This window comes from Macrobrachium nipponense, chromosome 10, assembly GCF_015104395.2.
Source record: "Macrobrachium nipponense isolate FS-2020 chromosome 10, ASM1510439v2, whole genome shotgun sequence".
NCBI lineage: Eukaryota > Metazoa > Arthropoda > Malacostraca > Decapoda > Palaemonidae > Macrobrachium > Macrobrachium nipponense.
This window is the reverse complement of record NC_087204.1, coordinates 95,682,663-95,701,707: the sequence shown is the minus strand read 5'-3', so window position 1 is coordinate 95,701,707 and position 19,045 is coordinate 95,682,663. Positions and strand designations below refer to the sequence as shown.

At 37.8% G+C, this 19,045-nt stretch overlaps 1 protein-coding gene across 4 annotated transcripts in view; it reads right to left on the bottom strand.

Annotated features, from left to right (window-relative positions):
• The window catches only part of LOC135223772 (NACHT and WD repeat domain-containing protein 2-like), a 108,271-nt gene that overhangs the window by 75,629 nt on the left and 13,597 nt on the right, over positions 1 to 19,045 (bottom strand). For all 4 annotated transcript variants that reach the window (XM_064262543.1, XM_064262545.1, XM_064262546.1 and 1 more), the window contains exons 3-6: positions 16,416 to 16,504; positions 14,457 to 14,573; positions 11,275 to 11,478; positions 9,844 to 9,988 (exon numbers count right to left, since the gene is read on the bottom strand). In XM_064262543.1, coding sequence (XP_064118613.1) covers positions 9,844 to 9,988; positions 11,275 to 11,478; positions 14,457 to 14,573; positions 16,416 to 16,504 — 555 coding nt within the window. The remainder of the gene's footprint in view (positions 1 to 9,843; positions 9,989 to 11,274; positions 11,479 to 14,456; positions 14,574 to 16,415; positions 16,505 to 19,045) is intronic.

Sequence of the window (19,045 nt, the reverse complement as noted above, 5' to 3'; positions counted from 1 at the left end):
TAGCTAATAATTGCAGGAATAGACGAAAAAGTCTAAAACTTACCTATCAATCAACGATTAAAAATGTAAAATGTGCATATGTCAGCATGACGTAAATTATCGAAACTAACTATCAGATAAAGGACGCAGAGTTGAGCTACTTGTTATAATTGTTTTAGCAGAGACTAATGAAAGATATGTGAAGGAGAAAGCTGATTTAATTTGAAGGGAGAGGGAGGATATGACCTGTTGGAATCGGTGAGGAGGAAAAATGCAATGCACATCTAAATACTGTATTGACGCTTGTAACAACAATAGTCTAAGGGAACGGATCTCTGCTTTCAGATTGGCCGTCGTCCAGTCAGGGATAACCTCCCTCGCCACTCTCCCTGTATAAATAAGCAGAAGGAATGGAATGTAGAGTCGATGCCAAAGGCCAAGCACTGGAACCAACAAGGTCATTCAGTGCGGGAATGGAAAATGATAGTACGTAAGTATGCCTGAAAGGTGTAACAGGAGGTAAAACCTCAAAGCAATTGCAATGTGAAATCATTGTAAGGAGAGGGTGGATGGCAAGATGGAAGGAAGGTAATGTGAAAGGAGGTACAGTAAAAGGAATGAAAGGGGGTTGCAGCTAGGGTCCGAAGGGACGCTGGAAAAAATAAAAGAACTTTAGTAACGCCTACAGTTCACCACTTGAGCTGCACTACCCCCTATGGAAAAGAAGGAAAGAAGACAAACATAAGAATAAAGTGTTTAGAAAAAGAATGAAAGAAGACAAACATAAGAATAAGGTATTAGGAAAACAAAAGGGGTTAACCAAAGAATTCCATTTAGTTGTCAGTATTCTCCTAATGTATGGTAGAACGTCTTCCACTTCAAAGGAAATGGGAGCGGTTAAGATAGACGTGAGATTGGCCACGTATATATGCACCGGATACAGCGGAGCTGCTATATCCTGCTGTTTAGTCTATGGCACTAGGGCTAATCTTGAGGTTACGAAATAGTTAACCTCGAGTAACCTATATAAGATATGTCATACACATGCATTAAGATACAAATGTTCTTTAATATCCAACTCGCTCTACCTCGGAATTAATATATTTTTATATATGTTAACCGAAGGGGAATTTATTAGTTGTTAGCCGAGTCGATAACGTCACTGAAGTTCTGATTTCTCCTCTGTTCGCTGAGCGCCGGTACGAACCCACGAGAGGACGAAACTATCATCAACTTAAACATTCCCTTTCGGTTAACGTATATGAAAATATATTAATTCTGAGGTAGAGCGAATTGGATAATAAAGGACATTTGTAACTTAATGCACACACACACACACACATATATATATATATATATATATATATATATATATATATATATATATATATGTTGTGTGGGGGAGGGGGTGTATGCGCAAGGTAGAGAATCAGAGTCTATCACCCAACAAAGATGCTAAAGTCCACTATACTTAAAAAGAAAAAAAAAAAAAAAAAAAAAAAAAACACAGAATGCTGCTGAAACGAGCAAAAACGCTAGCGTGGAAAACATCTATGCCCTGAGAAATAGCTCCTGTTTGGAAGTTTATTTTGCTTTATTCTAAAACTTAGATTTCACCTAGACATATTCAAAGTAGCCTGGGCACCCTAAATTCATACGAGACAAGTATACATGCGTGGATACATGAATACAACGCATGCGATGCATTATGGTCGGTCTATTGTATCTTGGAAATTAAGAACTGTAATACGCTTATACCACAAAGGCAAATAAGTTTCCCCGTATAAGCTGAGTCATTAACCGACCTGATTACTGCCTTAATCTTACCGCAGTGTTAATTTAGTATGTTTATATAATTTATGAAGTTTATGTAAGAGAAGACCATGCAAGGAAAACGTGCCAAAGCCTGCTGGTAGTTGAAACGTATCTAACTTCCATGGGAAATACTACCTAGAGAAAGGAATAGTATGGACTCAAATAATACTTATAAAAAGGGTTCAACAGTAACCACTCAAATAATACTTATAAAAAGGGTTCAACAGTAACCACTCAAATAATACTTATAAAAAAGGGTTCAACAGTAACCACTCAAATAATACTTATAAAAAGAGTTTAACGAGGAATTCTAGAGGTTGAGAGACAGAGAATCATAAGAGAAGAAATAAAACCAATGTTTGAGAGACGAAGAATCATAAAAGAAGAAATAAAACCAATGTTATGCTTTAACAAATGGAATACCTCAAGAAACAAAATGAAAACCAACATCTGGAAGAATACCTAATTTCAAGAATATGATAGTTCATCGCTGGATGAGCGGTTTACGTGCCCGGCTACCGAACCGGTAGTCGCGAGTTCGATTCCCCGCTTTGCCAACGCGGAATCAGAGGAATTTATCTATAGTGATTAGAAATTAATTTCTCGATATAATGTGGGTCGGATCCCACGATAACCTGTAGGTCCCGTTGCTAGGTTAACCAATTGGTTCCTAGCCACGTAAAATAATCTAATCCTTCGGTCCAGCCTTAGGAGAGCTGTTCATCAGCTCAGTGGTCTGGTCAAACTATGATATACTTAACTGAAGACTATAATTTGTATATATATATATTTGAAGTCACCTAAAAACCTAAGTGTACGTATACTACGAGGAGACGTGTATACATGTATGGATACACACACACACACACACACGGTGCATTCTGGTTGATCTGAACCTTGTGAATGAACGAGATTAATGCGATTATACCACGACAGTTAATTAGTTGTCTAAAATGAGCTGCGTAATTAACCGACCTGATTACTTTGCTAATTTCACTGCAGTGTTAATATTTAAGCGTCCACCTTGGAAATAATTTGATCCGGGTCTATTGTCAAAGGCGAAATGTTTTCAATTTGTTACTTTAAATTCCGCCTAAGTCATTTGATGTCACACTGATAACATTAGATATAAATAAAACATAATTATTCGGCCTACAATTTAACGAATAAAAAAAAAGTGAATTGTTTAGTTTGTTACTATTAATTCAGTCCAAATCATTTGATGTCACCCTGATAACATTAATAATAGCAGAAATATATATATATATAATATATATATATATATATATATATATATATATATATAAAGCATAATTAGTCCGGCCGCCCCCTTTATGCAATCGAATAATAAAACGTGAATTGTTTTAGTTTGTTTTTACTTATTAATCCCGTCCAAATCATTGATGTCACCCCCTGATAACATTTAATAATAGCAAAGATATATATAATATATATATTATATATATCTATATATATCTATATAGAAATTATAGATAATATATAATAATTATATATCTCTATATGTATATCTATATAAAACATAATTATTCGGCCTTTAAGCTAACGCCTAAAAATAAAAATAAAAAAATAAATAAAGAGGAAAAAAAAAAACTTTTGTCGCCACTGCGGTAGGCTCTGAAAAGCAGAGGCAGCAGGCATGCCATTGGAAGAGGAGGGAAATCAAAAACAAAAAAACATAAACAAAAACATAAAACAACGAAAAAAAAAAAGTCAACACGGACACGCCATCTATGCAGCATCAAGAGTATCACACCAGCTCTGTCATCCGGGGGACTCACGCGAGCGCTCTCTCTCTCTCTCTCTCTCTCTCTCTTCTCTTCTCTCTTCCCAGTTCGTGCGTGTCCGCATGTTGGTTTGTTTGTTTGTCTGTTTTGCCTGTTTATTGGTCTGTGTAAATATGTCTGTGCGTTGTGAGCGCTCTTCTGTGACTCAGCTGTCATTTTATCTTTTTTTTTTTAGTCGATATTTCACGCTGGATTTGTCACGTGACGTTTGCTTGCTTGCTTGCTTGCTTGGTTACTCGTGCGTCACGCATATTGTTTGCTTTGGGACGAATACGTTAGTATGACGCCCATTTTCCTTCCGTTTTCCCTTTGACATTCGTTTTTTTTTGTTATAAAAACTATGTCAAGTTTCCTTTGTTTGTCATAGGATCTAAGTCAAGTTTCGTTTGTTTGTTATAAAAACTTTGTTATAAAACTAAGTAGAGTTTCGTTTGTTTGCAATAAAATCTAAGTCAAGTTTCCTTTGTTTGTAATAAAAACTAAGTCAAATTTCGTTTGTTATAAAATCTAAATCAAGTTCCGTTTGTTTGTTATAAAATCTAAGTCAAGTTACCAGCAAGACGAAGAAGGAATAAGTAAACAAATGAGCCGAAGTTTCTTCTGCTCAATCGAGTTTTCTGTACAGCTTATCATGCTGTATGGAATGGCATGGAATACGAGATTTAGGCTTGAAGCCAAGCGCTGGAATCCAGGGGATTATTCAGCGCTATAAATCATGCTGTATGATACTCTCAGCCACGGCCTATGAAACTCTCAGCCGCGGCCCACGAGGTTTTTATCGATAGCCCGGTGGTGGCCTGTGTTGTTGCACCCATGGCGGTGCCAGACGCACGATCAAGGCTAACTTTAACTTTAAATAAAAATAAAAACTACAGTGGCTAGAGAGCTGCAATTTGGTATGTTTGATGATTAAGGGTGGATGATCAACAAACTAATTTGCAGCCCTCTAGCCTCTGTGGTTTTAAAGATCTGAGGGCGGACAGAAAAAAGTGCGGACAGAAAAAAGTGCGGACACAAAAAAGTGGCGGACAGATAACAAAGTTGGACGACAAAAAAGCAAAAAAAAAAAGCCGGGACACAAAAAGTGTCGGACAGAAAAAAGTTGCGGACAGAAAAAAAGTGACGGGAACAGATAAAGCGCGGACAGGAAAAAAGAAAAAAGGCGGGACAGTTAAGGTGCGGACAGAAAAAAGTGCGGACAGAAAAAGTTCGGACACAAAAGTGCGACATAAAATGCGGAAGAAAAGTGCGGACAGAAAAAGTGCGGAAACAGTGAAAAAAGTGCGGACAGAAAAAGGTGGACACCAAAAAGTGCGGCACAAAAAGTGTGGAAACGAAAAGGTGCGGACACAAAAAAGTTGCGGAACAGAAAAAAGGTGCGGAACACAAAAAATTGCGGACGAAAAGTGGGGACGAAAAAGTGCGGACACAAAAAAGTGCGGACAGAACTGTGGCGGGACACAAAAAGTGCGACAGAAAAGGTGCGGACAGAAAAGGTGCGGACACAAAAAAGTGCGGACACAAAAAAGTGCGGACAGAAAAAAGTGCGGACACAAAAAAGTGCGGACAGAAAAAGTGCGGACACAAAAAAGTGCGTTGGCAGAAAAAAAGTGCGGACAGAAAAAGTGCGCGACAGAAAAGTGCGGACAGAAAAAAGTGCGGAAGAAAAAAGGTGCGGACACAACAAAGTGCGGACGTGAAAAAGTGCGGACAGAAAAAGGTGCGGCCCCCCCCCCCAACAAAAAAGTGCGGCAAACAAAAAGGTGCGGAACACAAAAATTGCGGAAAGAAAAAAGTGCGGACAGAAAAAGTGCGGACACAAAAAAGTGCGGACAGAAAAGGTGCGGACACAAAAAAGTGCGGACACAAAAAAGTGCGGACAGAAAAAGGTGCGGACACAAAAAAGTGCGGACAGAAAAGGTGCGGACAAAAAAGTGCGGACAAAGAAAAAGTGCGGAAAAACACAAAAAGTGCGGACAAGAAAAGGTTGCGGACACAAAAAAGTGCGGAACAGAAAAGTCGGCACAAAGAAAAGGTGGCCGGACACAAAAAAGTGCGGCAAGAAAAGGTGTCGGACACAAAAAAGTGCGGACAGAAAAAAGTGGCGGACACAAAAAAAGCGCGGACACAAAAAAGTGGGACAGAAAATAAAAAAATAAAAATGGCCGGGAAAAACACAAAAAGTTGGCGGAAAACACCAAAAAAGGCGGACAGAAAAAGGTGGCGGACAAGAAAAGGTGGCGGAAAAACACAAAAAAGGTGCGGACAAAGGAAAATAAAAAGTGGCGGTAAAACAACAAAAAAGGTTTGGCGCGGACAGAAAAGTTGCGAAAAAAACACAAAAAGGAAAAAATGCGGACACAAAAAGTGCGGACAGAAAAGTGGCGAAAAAACACAAAAAGTGTGGACAGAAAAGTGCGGACAGAAAAAGGTTGGACAAAAAAGGAAAAAAGGAAAAAAGGTGGCCGAAAAAACACAAAATAAAAAATGCGGACAGAAAAGTCTGGCAAAAAAGACAGAAAAAAGGGGCTGCGGACAGAAAAAGGTGCGGACACAAAAAGTGGCGGAAAAACACCAAAAGGTGGCGGACACAAAAAAGTGCGGACAAGAAAAGTGGCGGAAAACACAAAAGTGGCCGGACAAAAAAAGGAAAAAGGTGCGGACAGAAAAAGTGCGGGAAAAACACAAAAAAGTTGGCGGACAAAAGGAAAAAAGCTGCGGACGAAAAAAAGTGCGGACAGAAAAGGTGCGGACAAAAGGAAAAAGGTCGGACTATAAAAAAGGTGGCGAAAACACAAAAAATGGCGCGGACAGATAAAGTGCAGACAGAAAAAAGTGCAGACAGACAGACAAAATAGCTATCTCAATAGTTTTCTTTTACAGAACACTTAGAACGGAGGAAAATCGTGTCGCTGTTATAATTGCGGCAGTTTTTTGTTCCTCTCTTATTTTTTATTATTCGTTTCGAAGAAAGAAACGACTTGAAGAAGAACGAATGGAATCGAGTCAAGCGAGCTTCTGAGAAACGAGATAAAAGGAGGAAATTTGTTATCAAGACGTCACGTGAAACATAAGCCGTACAGAGAAAATGGATTATAGCCTCACAAAAAAATATTAAATTAATAAATGAGTTTCTACAAAGAACAATGAAAAGGGATTAGTCAGATGAGCTCCCAATGAAAAAAGAAAAGAAAAACAAATCAAGCGAAAAAAAATATATCACAACAATGCAGGACACGTCACAGCTTGCTACACGTAGCGTGACGCAGTGTTCTGAGCTAAAGCAGCGATTATAGAAGATAGCTGCAGTTAGCGGCTAATAAGCTTTTTTTCTCTCTCTCCCTTTGCTTTTAAGGCAAAAGGGAGAGAAGGACAACGTTCAGGACTGAAGGAAGGACGAAGGAATAACGTGTGTTGGCAGTAGACAGGTTCAGAGCTAACTGGCAAAAATATCTGAACAGTAGACTATATAAACATTTAGCAGAGAACAATTCTATAGCATAAATGGTGCCCAAGACACTGACGTGAATATAATGACATTGATGCTGTGGTAAGAGAAAAGTTAAGTGTATCTTAGTTTAACCAGACCACTCAGCTGATTATCAGCTCTCCTAGGGCTGGCCCAAAGGATTAGATTTTCATTTACGTGGCTAGGAACCAATTGGTTACTTAGCAACGGTACCTACAGCTTATTGTGGGAGCCGAACCACATTATATCGAGAAATGAATTTCTAATCACCAGAAATACATTCCTCTCATTCAGCGCCGGCGGCAACTCGGAATGAACTCGGGCTACCAGATTGGTAGGCCAGGACGCAACCGACTTGTCCAGTGAGGAACTTTTGGTAAAAGAAAAGACTGACTTATTTATGGCCGTATTCGAAGTAGAAATTACTTATGGCAAGTCGAATGATTAACTGATCCAACGTAATGTTTGGAAGATAAGAGAGGCAAATGAAAGTTTCCTATAGATGCGGAATAGAAGAATACTTAGTGATGCAGAAATTAGTATACAAGGAAAAAGATACTTTTGAGCTTGTCAAGTTTTTAGGCAAACTGTAAATGAGAGAGAGAGAGAGGAGAGAGAGAGAGAGAGAGAGAGAGAGAGAGAGAGACCTAGTTGACAAATGATGATGTTGTTCTCCTTATAAGAGGGATATAATTGTTATTATTGTTTAAGAGACGAGCCCTATTCATGTGGAACAACCCCACCACTAGGGCCATTGACCTGAAATTCAAATTTTCAAAGAATATGGCGTTCATTGGAAAGAAGTAACAGAAGATAATGATAAACACAGAAAGAGGACCAGAACACGGTTGAAATCGTAGTGTGAAAAAGTTAGAAATGGAAAACCAACCAGAAATAAATGGAACTAAATGTATTACTTATGGGACTTCCATGGAAGGTTCAAAGAGCCATCAATTTGACAGAATATGAGATCATTCTCACATTATTTCTGAGGTCTGGGTGGGGCAAATTAGGGGGTCAGCTAGCTTCCTGGTTCATGTTTAAAACGCTATTTTTAAGGGTACATTGACCTTCATGATGATAAATTTAACAAGATATTTACCCTTAAACTAGATAGCATTATAGAGGAAAACAAGAAACTGAAACCCCACATTTCTAAGTCTGTTGGTCAAATTAGGTCAGCAGCTTCCTGTTCCTTTAAAATGCTATTTTAAGGGTACATGTCTTCCTGATGATAATTTACCAAGATATTTACCCTTAAACTAGATAGCATTATAGAGGAACAAGAATCTGCCAACCCAAATTTCTAAGTCTGTTGGGCAAATTGGGTTAGCAGCAGCTTGTTCCTTTAAAATGCCATCTATTTTAAGGGTAAATTTCCGCTGATGATAATTTAGCAAGAGATTTACCCTTAAATTAGACGGCATGATAGAGGAACAAGAAACTGCCGACTCAATTTTCATTGCAAATGTGAGAAATAAGAGAATTCAGTTGAAAAATGCATTTTTTGAACCTATGCACGGAAGTCCAATAAGGAATACGTTTGTTATCAACTGCCGGATTAACTTTCCAAATGCTCAAAGATTAGCAGCCTTGGATTGATCCCTCATCCATTTTTATCACTAATCTTTCTTATCAGCCTTCTTCGGAGGATCATGACATACCATTCGTCAAATTAACACCACTTTAACGTTTCACTTTCGTGGAAACTGTCTTTTACATAACCTGGAAATCAAATACAATTATATTACAGGTTGTCCATAAAGTCCCATTACATCACAAGTATTTATGCTCAGAATGGTAGTGAGACTTTATGGACAACCTGTATATATATATATATATATATATAATATATATATATATATATATATATATATATATATATATATATATATGCATGTATATGTATACATATACATATATAAATTTGTGTGTGTGTGTGTGTACGTATGTATATATTGTATGTATGCATGTATATATATATATACATACTATATATAGAGTATATATATTATATGTATGCATGTATATGTATACATATATTAAACTTGTGTTTGACCTGAGCCAATTGAAACCGGATGGCATTTAAGGGATACTTCATTCACAAGACTTACAAGATTTCAAGGACGATGAGGACAGTTAGTCCTTGAAAGCTTGTAACCTTAGTAAATAAAGGCTCTAATAAATACGTTCCTGTTTAAATTGGGTCCAGTTAATCTTTGTATGGATGAGCGGCTGCAACTGTGTAAGTGATGTATCCTTACAAACATATGTATATGTATACGATTTTTTATCACATCACTGCGATTCATATACATGCATTAAGCTACAAATGTCCCTTAATATCCAATTCGCTGTACCTCGGACTTAATATATTTTCATGTATGTTAACCGAAGGGGAATTTTTTAGTTGATAATAATTTCGTCCTCTCGTGGATTCGAACCAGTGCACAGAGGAGAAATGAGGACTCCAGTGACATTACCGACTCGGCCAACAAGTTACTCGGTGATGCCAGTGAAGTCCTGATTTCTCCTCTGTCCGCTGGACGCTGGTTCGAATCCACGGGAGGACGAAATTAATACCAACTAAAAAATTCCCCTTCGGTTAACATATATATGAGGTAGAGCGAATTGGATATTAAAGGACATTTGTAGCTTAATGCATGTATATATGTATATGTGTGTACATGTACATGTATACATTACAAGAATATATTACATTTATATATCTGTGTGGGTCACACCGCCGGAAAGTCATCTATAACCAACACTCACCGGACATGAAGTAATTATGCATGGCTTCCTTATCCATTTTGTGAGTGTTGTAGCACGCCTGGGCAGCCTTCCTCAGGAGCTTCTGCATCTTCGCCAGGGTGTCCCACCAGGTGGCTTGGTCCTGGGCTTGCAGTTTCGGGACACGCTGCCGTTGGGGAAAGCAAAGAGAAAGGAAAAGGTTTGTATAGTTGCCGGCTAATTCCCGTTTTCTATGAAAGCTTGAAGAAAAAATCATTAGATTCCTCAGAAACACAGTTATAGAAGAGGATTCCTGAAATTAGCAGTAAAGGGTATCAATAAAGTCCCAGTGCCATTACAAGTATTTATTGCTCAGAATCCATATAACAGAGTAATGCAGATTTTTTGTAGAATGAAGTGCTATGAATGTAAACTTGAGGAAATGTAGAACATCCTACAAAAAAAAAACTGCATTACTCTATGTCAGATGGTTTCTGAACAATAAATAGTTGTGATGGTAATGGGACTTTATGGACACCCTGTACAATAGATAAAGTTAAGGCAATGGAAAGAGATCCAGAATATACAGGAGACGAAATACAAGGATCTTAAGGTGGAAATGGGATAAGAGAGCAGAGTTACATCAAGAATTAATAGTCAAAGAGGCTGGACAGCAAGACTGAAGGAAGGAAGGGAGAATCGAGGTTCAATTAAATGCTAAAGAGTGTGGGTGCAGCTATGGGCCTACGGGATGCTGCAAACACCCTTCAAGTAACGACTGCTACTCTCTGTAGGAAACTAAACCTAGGACTCACTAACTCATATTCTACCCTTCAGTAACAGGCCCGTACCCAGAGTTTTTTATGAGGGGGGGTGTGTTTCCCAAAACTGGACCTTTTCTTCTATAAATGTCACTGCATATATAGGTATATATCATATTCCTATTATTATCACTCTTGTATTTCCTACTATACTAAAGAATGATGCTAATGTTTAATAACAAAATTTATAAAAAAAACTTTCCAAAAAACAAAAGATTGTTATCTATTACTTTGTAAGTATAGTTCACTGAAAAGGATAGACACACAAAATGTGGACTTCCAGAAAGTTTTAGGGGGGGGGAGTCGTTCGACCTCCCTTCACCTAACCCCGGTACAGGCCTGAGTAATGTCTACAGTGCATCACGTGAGGTGCACTGACTATAGTAGATTCACATCAACCGTGCATTGATGTCTAGGCCCGTCCCTTACGACGCTCCTGATTGGCTGTTGATAAGCCAATCACAGGGCTGGAACTCTCAGTCTCTCTCGAGAGATACTGAGAGTTTCCAGCCCTGTGATTGGCTTATCAACAGCCAATCAAGAGCGTCGTAAGGGACGGGCCTAGACGTCAAATGCACGGTTGATGTGAATCTCCTATACCACCCTCTATTCTCAGGCAGCTAGACCAGCCACTCGCTCATCCACGTTCTACCTTGTTGTTGAAGTTGACGAGGATGGACGAGATGGACTGCAGGTTGAAGACGAAGGGCACCGAGTTGGTGTCCTTCTTGTACCACCTGTCGATCAGGATGACGTCCACGCCCATGTTGACGAGGGCCTCTCGCAGCATCAGCAGCTCTGAACCCAGGATCACGCGAGGGATGGGGCGGTAGCCGTACTTCTGGCCTCCGAAGAACTTGGAGGAGGAGGAGGAGAGGAAGAAGAAAAAGAAGAAGAGGTAGTTACCGTTACAATTTCGCGTCAGATTTTGTTTTCTCTCTCTCTCTCTCTCTCTCTCTCTCTCTCTCTCTCTCTCTCTCTCTCTCATGCGTACACACACAAATATATATATATATATATATATATATATATATATATATATATATATATATATATATATATAATTGTGGATATTAGTATAATTTATGAATAATATCCGGAAAAATATACGTCAAAAACATCATGTTTGGTAGATGTGACGAAACCGTACCCTAACGTAATATGATCTTTGTAACTTCAAAATGATCTAATATATTTATTGATAAGTTTTGTTGAACCACATCGTATGATCAGATATGCTGATATTTATGAAAATGCCGATAATTATACCCAATTGATATTCATACGAATTTATTTATATCCAAGCATATATACGTATATATATATAAGAATATATATATATATATATATATATATATAATATATAATATACATATATATATATATATTGTATAAATATATCTATATATATATATATACATATATATATGTATATATATATATATATATATATATATATTATATATATACGTATGATATGCTTGGATATAAATAAATTCGTATGAATATCAATTGGGTATAATTATCGGCATTTTCATAAATATCAGCATATCTGATCAATACGATGTGGTTCAACAAACTTATCAAATAAATATATAGATCATTTTGAAGTTACAAAGATCATATTACGTTAGGGTACGGTTTCATCACATCTACCAAACATGATGTTTTTGACGTATATTTTTCCGGATATTATTCATAAATTATACTAATATCCACAAATTTAACGTGCATGCAGTAACTATATATGTCTGACATGTGCGCAATTATACAGAACTGAATTTCAAACTCTTCTTAGTGATAAAATGTACTATCGCTTCCCCCAGCCAAGCTCTTATATGAAGATAAGATAAATTTGATGCGACATGGGTGGTACAGTGTTAGTAAACTGTAATTTAAGATTATTAGATAACGCAAGATTGCACATATTCATAGAACCAAGATGGCTGAGACCAGGAGTCACTTTCTACCACAGGATTACCAGTTGTATCTATTTTGTATGTCAGTCTGCGATCCAACCCATTCTTCTTCCTGACTGGCTGTCTGGTTGTCTTATTACCTGACTGTCTGCTTTTCCGTTTTTTTTTTTTCTTTTTTTTTTTTACTAGCCAGACGTTATCACTTAACCGCCCCTTATCTGACAGTGCTTCTGTGTCTCTCAGTGTGTTTCTGACAATCTACGCATCTATACCCGTCTGCCTGTTTCTGTCTCTGACAATCTATGTATCTGAATGTAAACTTGAGGAAATGTAGAACATTCTACAAAACACTGCATTACTCTATGTTGTATGGTTTCGGAGCAATAAATACTTGTAATGGTACTGCCTGTTTCTGTCTCTGACAATCTATGTATCTGCCTGTTTCTGTCTCTGACAATCTATGTATCTGCCTGTTTCTGTATCTGTCAATCTAGTATTCCGCCTGTTTTTTGTCTCTGACAATCTATGTATCTGCCTGTTTCTGTATCTGACAATCTATGTATCTGCCTGTTTCTGTCTCTGACAATCTATGTATCTGCCTGTTTCTGTCTCTGACAATCTATGTATCTGCCTGTGTCTGTCTCTGACAATCTATGTATCTGCCTGTTACTGTCTCTGACAATCTATCTGCCTGTGTCTGTCTCTGACAATCTATGTATCTGCCTGTTTCTGTCTCTGACAATCTATGTATCTGCCTGTTTCTGTCTCTGACAATCTATGTATCTGCCTGTTTCTGTCTCTGACAATCTATGTATCTGCCTGTTTCTGTCTCTGACAATCTATCTGCCTGTGTCTGTCTCTGACAATCTATGTATCTGCCTGTTTCTGTCTCTGACAATCTATGTATCTGCCTGTTTCTGTCTCTGACAATCTATGTATCTGCCTGTTTCTGTCTCTGACAATCTATGTATCTGCCTGTTTCTGTCTCTGACAATCTATCTGCCTGTGTCTGTCTCTGACAATCTATGTATCTGCCTGTTACTGTCTTGACAATCTATGTATCTGCCTGTTACTGTCTCTGACAATCTATGTATCTGCTGTTTCTTTTGTCTCTGACAATCTATGTATCTGCCTGTTACTGTCTCTGACAATCTATGTATGCCTGTTTCTGTCTCTGACAATCTATGTATCTGCCTGTTACTGTCTCTGACAATCTATGTATCTGCCTGTTTCTGTCTCTGACAATCTATGTATCTGCCTGTTTCTGTATCTGACAATCTATGTATCTGCCTGTTTTTGTCTCTGACAATCTATGTATCTGCCTGTTACTGTCTCTGACAATCTATCTGCCTGTGTCTGTATCTGACAATCTATGTATCTGCCTGTTTCTGTCTCTGACAATCTATGTATCTGCCTGTTACTGTCTCTGACAATCTATGTATCTGCCTGTTTTCTGTCTCTGCCAATCTATGTATCTGCCGTTCTGTCTCTGACAATCTATGTATCAGCCTGTTACTGTCTCTGACAATCTATCTGCCTGTGTCTGTATCTGACAATCTATGTAACTGACAATCTATGTGTCTGCCTCTTTTTGTCTCTGACCTTCTATGTATCTGCCTGTTACTGTCTCTGACATTCTATCTGCTACTGCCTGTTTCTGTATCTGGCAATCTATGTATCTGCCTAGTCTGTCTCTGCCGATCTATATATCCGCCTGTTTTTTGTCTCGACAATCTATGTATCTGCCTGTTACTGTCTCTGACAATCTATGTATCTGCCTGTCTGTCTGTTATTGTCTCCGACAATCAATGCGTCTGCTTGTCTGAAGTAATATTTTTCCCCTGATTTGAAACCTTCACGATATACATAACATGACTCTCTCTCTCTCTCTCTCTCTCTCTGGTAAGCAACTTACCACGAAATTTGGCCCCATGGAGAGTCTCTGGCAGTTTATGATTTCGTTCATGCACAGATCCGTCGTCAGGTGATCGTCAGTAGCTTCGTCCCTCACGCCCCATCTCATGTCCACCACCTGCAGGAGGAGAGAAGTAGCTGGGCATGTTTTCCTTTTAGGTCAAAGGACGAAAGGACAAGCGGCTCAGTGTCCTTGTCTAGCGCAGACCCGATAGAAACGGGACTAAGATGCGGAGAGGGAAAAGCAACAGCTTAGGCTTAACCCAGAAATTATATATATATATATATATATATATATATATATATATATATATATATATATATATATACATTTATGTATAAGCCTTTACATACTGTATCTTAGATACAGAAGAAGAAACGGCTACAAGGGACCAGTCGATGGCATTCCGAGTGGGATGCTGCAGCATGTTGGTGATACAATGGCTGAGTGGCTGACCAGAGTGTGTAAGGTATACACGGAAAAGGGAAAGGTTTCAAAAGAATGGCTGTGGGGGAATAATTGTGTTCTTGTTTATATAAGAATGAAGCTGAAGTACTATGGGCACCTGGAATTTCCTGCTTTACCCGATAAAGTGTAAGATAAGGTTTTGATCATGAGGGGTAACACTGATAATCGGATGATTGATGGGGAAACAGCAATGCAGTTCTCAGAATGGGTTAGGTAGTGGTTATTGTGCAATAGTTGCGTGAAACGTTTGAGGGTCAACTGTTGGATGAAACGTTTGAGGGGTCAATTGTTGGCGTTGTGGGGCAAAATTTAGGCCAGAGGTCAAACCTTGGAGACCTATGCTCGGTCATTCACCGTTGAAAGAGAAATTGAGAGTAAAGAAAGCATTAAAGGTGTAACAGGAAGAAAACCTCGCAGTTGTACTATGAAACAATTGTTAGGATAGGGTGGAAAGTCAGATGAAAAAGAGATATGAACGGAGGTACAGTAAAAAGAATGAAAGGAGTTGAAGCTTGGGGCCTAGGGGACGCTGAGAAGAACCTGAGATAATGCCTACAGTGCACCGCATAAGGTGCACTAACGGCACTACCCGTACCCCTGCTCCTATAGGGACCGGTCAGAGGTAATGCTTCAGCTGGTGTACACGAACATAAAAAGAGCTTATAAAACTGACAATGAGAGTGATCTAAAATTTTAATACTGGAAGTGAAGTTTGTCTTTTTATGGATGAACTACCAATAGCAACTAGCTAAGTTAGTAGTCAAAATGAAGCTGCAGAAAGAGAGAGAGGCATACTATACTAAAAGACAAGGAATTTACTAAAATGATTTATCAGCTGATGTTAGCCACGAGACTTGTGTGTGTGTGTATATATAACACACACACACACACACACACACACACACACACATATATATATATATATATATATATATATATATATATATATATATATATATATATGAGCATTTTCTACACGAGGAAAAATGATAACGTATACATGGCAGATATTTGAACAAAAGCGAAAATAAGAACCTACTGAGATGAACTAATTGAATAGTACTATATGCGAAGCAAGCAATTTCGATTGGCTGCAAGATACTAGGATATAATGCAGATGTAATGAAGTTGGATCAAAGTATCAAGGTGGTTTGGTCCCGTAGCAAGAATCGTTGAGGACAGGCTGCAGAAAATCTTGGGAAGATGTATAAGGAGTCAAAGAAAAACGCTAACCAGGTGGTTGAAAGAGGCCATTAAAACAAAAAGGGTTTGATGTGTTTTAAGGGACGTGAGAGTATGTGCAAATCAGAGGTGAGGTGCCCAGTGTATAGTAGCGGGTTGGAACGCTACTGATGATGACTCTTCTGGGTTGGTGGACGAAACGTTGGGAGGAGCGGAAGTTTAAGCTTCCTGTGTAACAAGTTCATCCTGGAATGGTTCAGCAGTTTGAAGGGTGAATGTTCCAGTAACTTATATTCTCTGTTACATTACCTGAAATTCGAGCCCGTGTTTTTCCCTGCAGAATTCTTTCAGCTTCGGGTAAACGGATTCCATGAGTGTGTTCCTCTCCATCAACATGTCTGGTGAACGGAGAGAATGAGAATAATATTTTGATGGTGTATATTGCGTGATATGCTCTCTCTCTCTCTCTCTCTCTCTCTCTCTCTCTCTCTCTCTCTCTCTCTCTCTCTCTCTCCGTGTGTGAGAGGACAAACGTGTCTCCTGATTGGTTGGGTTCCAAATCCATATAATGTCTCCCTTAGTCCTACAGTAGCCTTTTGTTAAATCACTTTTGTTTCATGAACGTGATTTTCATGAGTTGATCACACACACACACACACAACACACACACACACACACACAACACTACACACACACACACACACACACACACACATATATATATATATATATATATATATATATATATATATATGCATTCATTATTTATTAATAAACTTGGACAAATAAACGCAATGGATATCTATATAAAAACATAATACATAATTATAGATGCATATGCGTGTATAATGAATTACATGTTATGTCGGAAATAATGACAATAAGTGTCTCTTACCGAGAGAGAAAAAAAAAGATGACGGTTATTATACGTATGCCGATGGATCAAGAATTATCACAATCTAGTTGTAATTTATGGGATAATTCATGAAGGCCAATGCGTTTATGACTATAATGACATTTATTGATCCGGGAAATATCTACAGTAGATATACAACTGCATTTTTTTGCTATTTTTTTTTTTCTTCATCTTAATATTCGTAACATGTGGAATTTATGTATGCTACGGAATATTGGTATGTCACAGAATTTATGTATTACATAATATACGTAAACTACAGAATAGATTTACAAAGGATGTTACAGAATTTATGTATGCTACGGAATTTATATATGCTACGGAATTTATGTATACTACAGAATTTATGTATGCTGCAGAATTTACGTATGATACTGAATCTATTTATGTTGCATGATGTACGTATGCTACAGAATATATGTATGTTACAGAATTTATGTATGTTACAGAATCTATGTATGTTACAGAATCTATGAATGCTGCATAATGAATGTATGCTACGAATATACATATTTACAGACCTTATGTATGCTACAGAATTTAGGTATGCTACAGAATTTATGAATGCTGCATAATGAATGTATGCTACGAATATACATATTTACAGACCTTATGTATGCTACAGAATTTAGGTACGCTACAGAATTTATGAATGCTGCATAATGAATGTATGCTACGAATATACATATTTACAGACCTTATGTATGCTACAGAATTTAGGTATGCTACAGAATTTAGGTATGCTACAGAATTTATGTATGCTACAGAACTTGCGTATGCTACAGATTTTATGTATGCTACGGAATTTATGCTATGTTGCAGAATTTATGTATGCTACAAAATTTATGTATGTTAAAGAATTTAGTGCGTGTTACATAATTTATGTATGTTACAGAAGTAACGTAATGTCCGTTACAGAATTTATGTATGCTACAGAATTTTGATGTATGTTGTAGAATTGATGACCATCGTAACATTCACGTCAGTTTTGACATTTGTGGACGTCATAAGCACGTGACGGTCGTAGCCATGACTGCTGCTGCTGTGTTTCCTATTTACACAGAATTTATAGTTGCCACACAGTTTATGATTGTATTATTCATAACCATTATTCTTCTTGACAGTATCTATTAAAGATGTCCCATTTACGCACAACTTAATATTTTAGAACCGTCGTTGTATTGATTGATAACTACATTTATGAACTGCAATACATGACTGCCATTCACGGCTGTAGTATGAGATACAAAAAAAAAAATCAGAATAGTTGACAAGTCCATGACAGCCAAGCGGAAATGATTTCACTGGGGGAGAGAGAGAGAGAGAGAGAGAGAGAGAGAGAGAGAGCAGATTGACAGAGCGGAATGATTTTCACTGGAGAAGGAAGAGACAGGAGAGAGAGAGAGAGAGAGAGAGAGAGAGAGAGATTGACAAGTTCATGACAGCCAAGCGGAAGTGATTTCACTTGAGAGAGAGAGAGAGAGAGAGAGAGAGAGAGAGAGAGAGATAGAGAGAGAGAGAGAGAGAGAGAGAGAGAGAGATTGACAGTTCATGACAGCCAAGCGGAAGTTTTTTTGGGAATTTTTTTTCACTTGGAAAGAGAGAGAAAGAGAGAGAGAGAAGAGAGAGAGAGAGAGAGAGAGAGAGAGAGAGAGAGAGAGAGCAAATTTATATGGTTCAAGGACATTGCTATAAATATCGATGGCACCAGACCTTGAAATTGTATACGGTTAAAAGGAAAATCGGCTTTGGTTTATAAAGGTAAAGTCGACTTCAGTTTTCTAAAGTAAAATCGACTTTATTTTTTTCAAACAAAATCCACTTTAGAAAACTGAAATCGACTTTATTATTAGTTTTTTTTTTTTTCAAACAAAATCCACTTTAGAAAACTGAAATCGACTTTATTATTAGTTTTTTTTTTTCAAACAAAATCCACTTTAGAAAACTGAAATCGACTTTTTTTTCAAAACAAAATCCACTTTAGAAAACTGAAATCGACTCTTTTTTAAACAAATTCCACTTT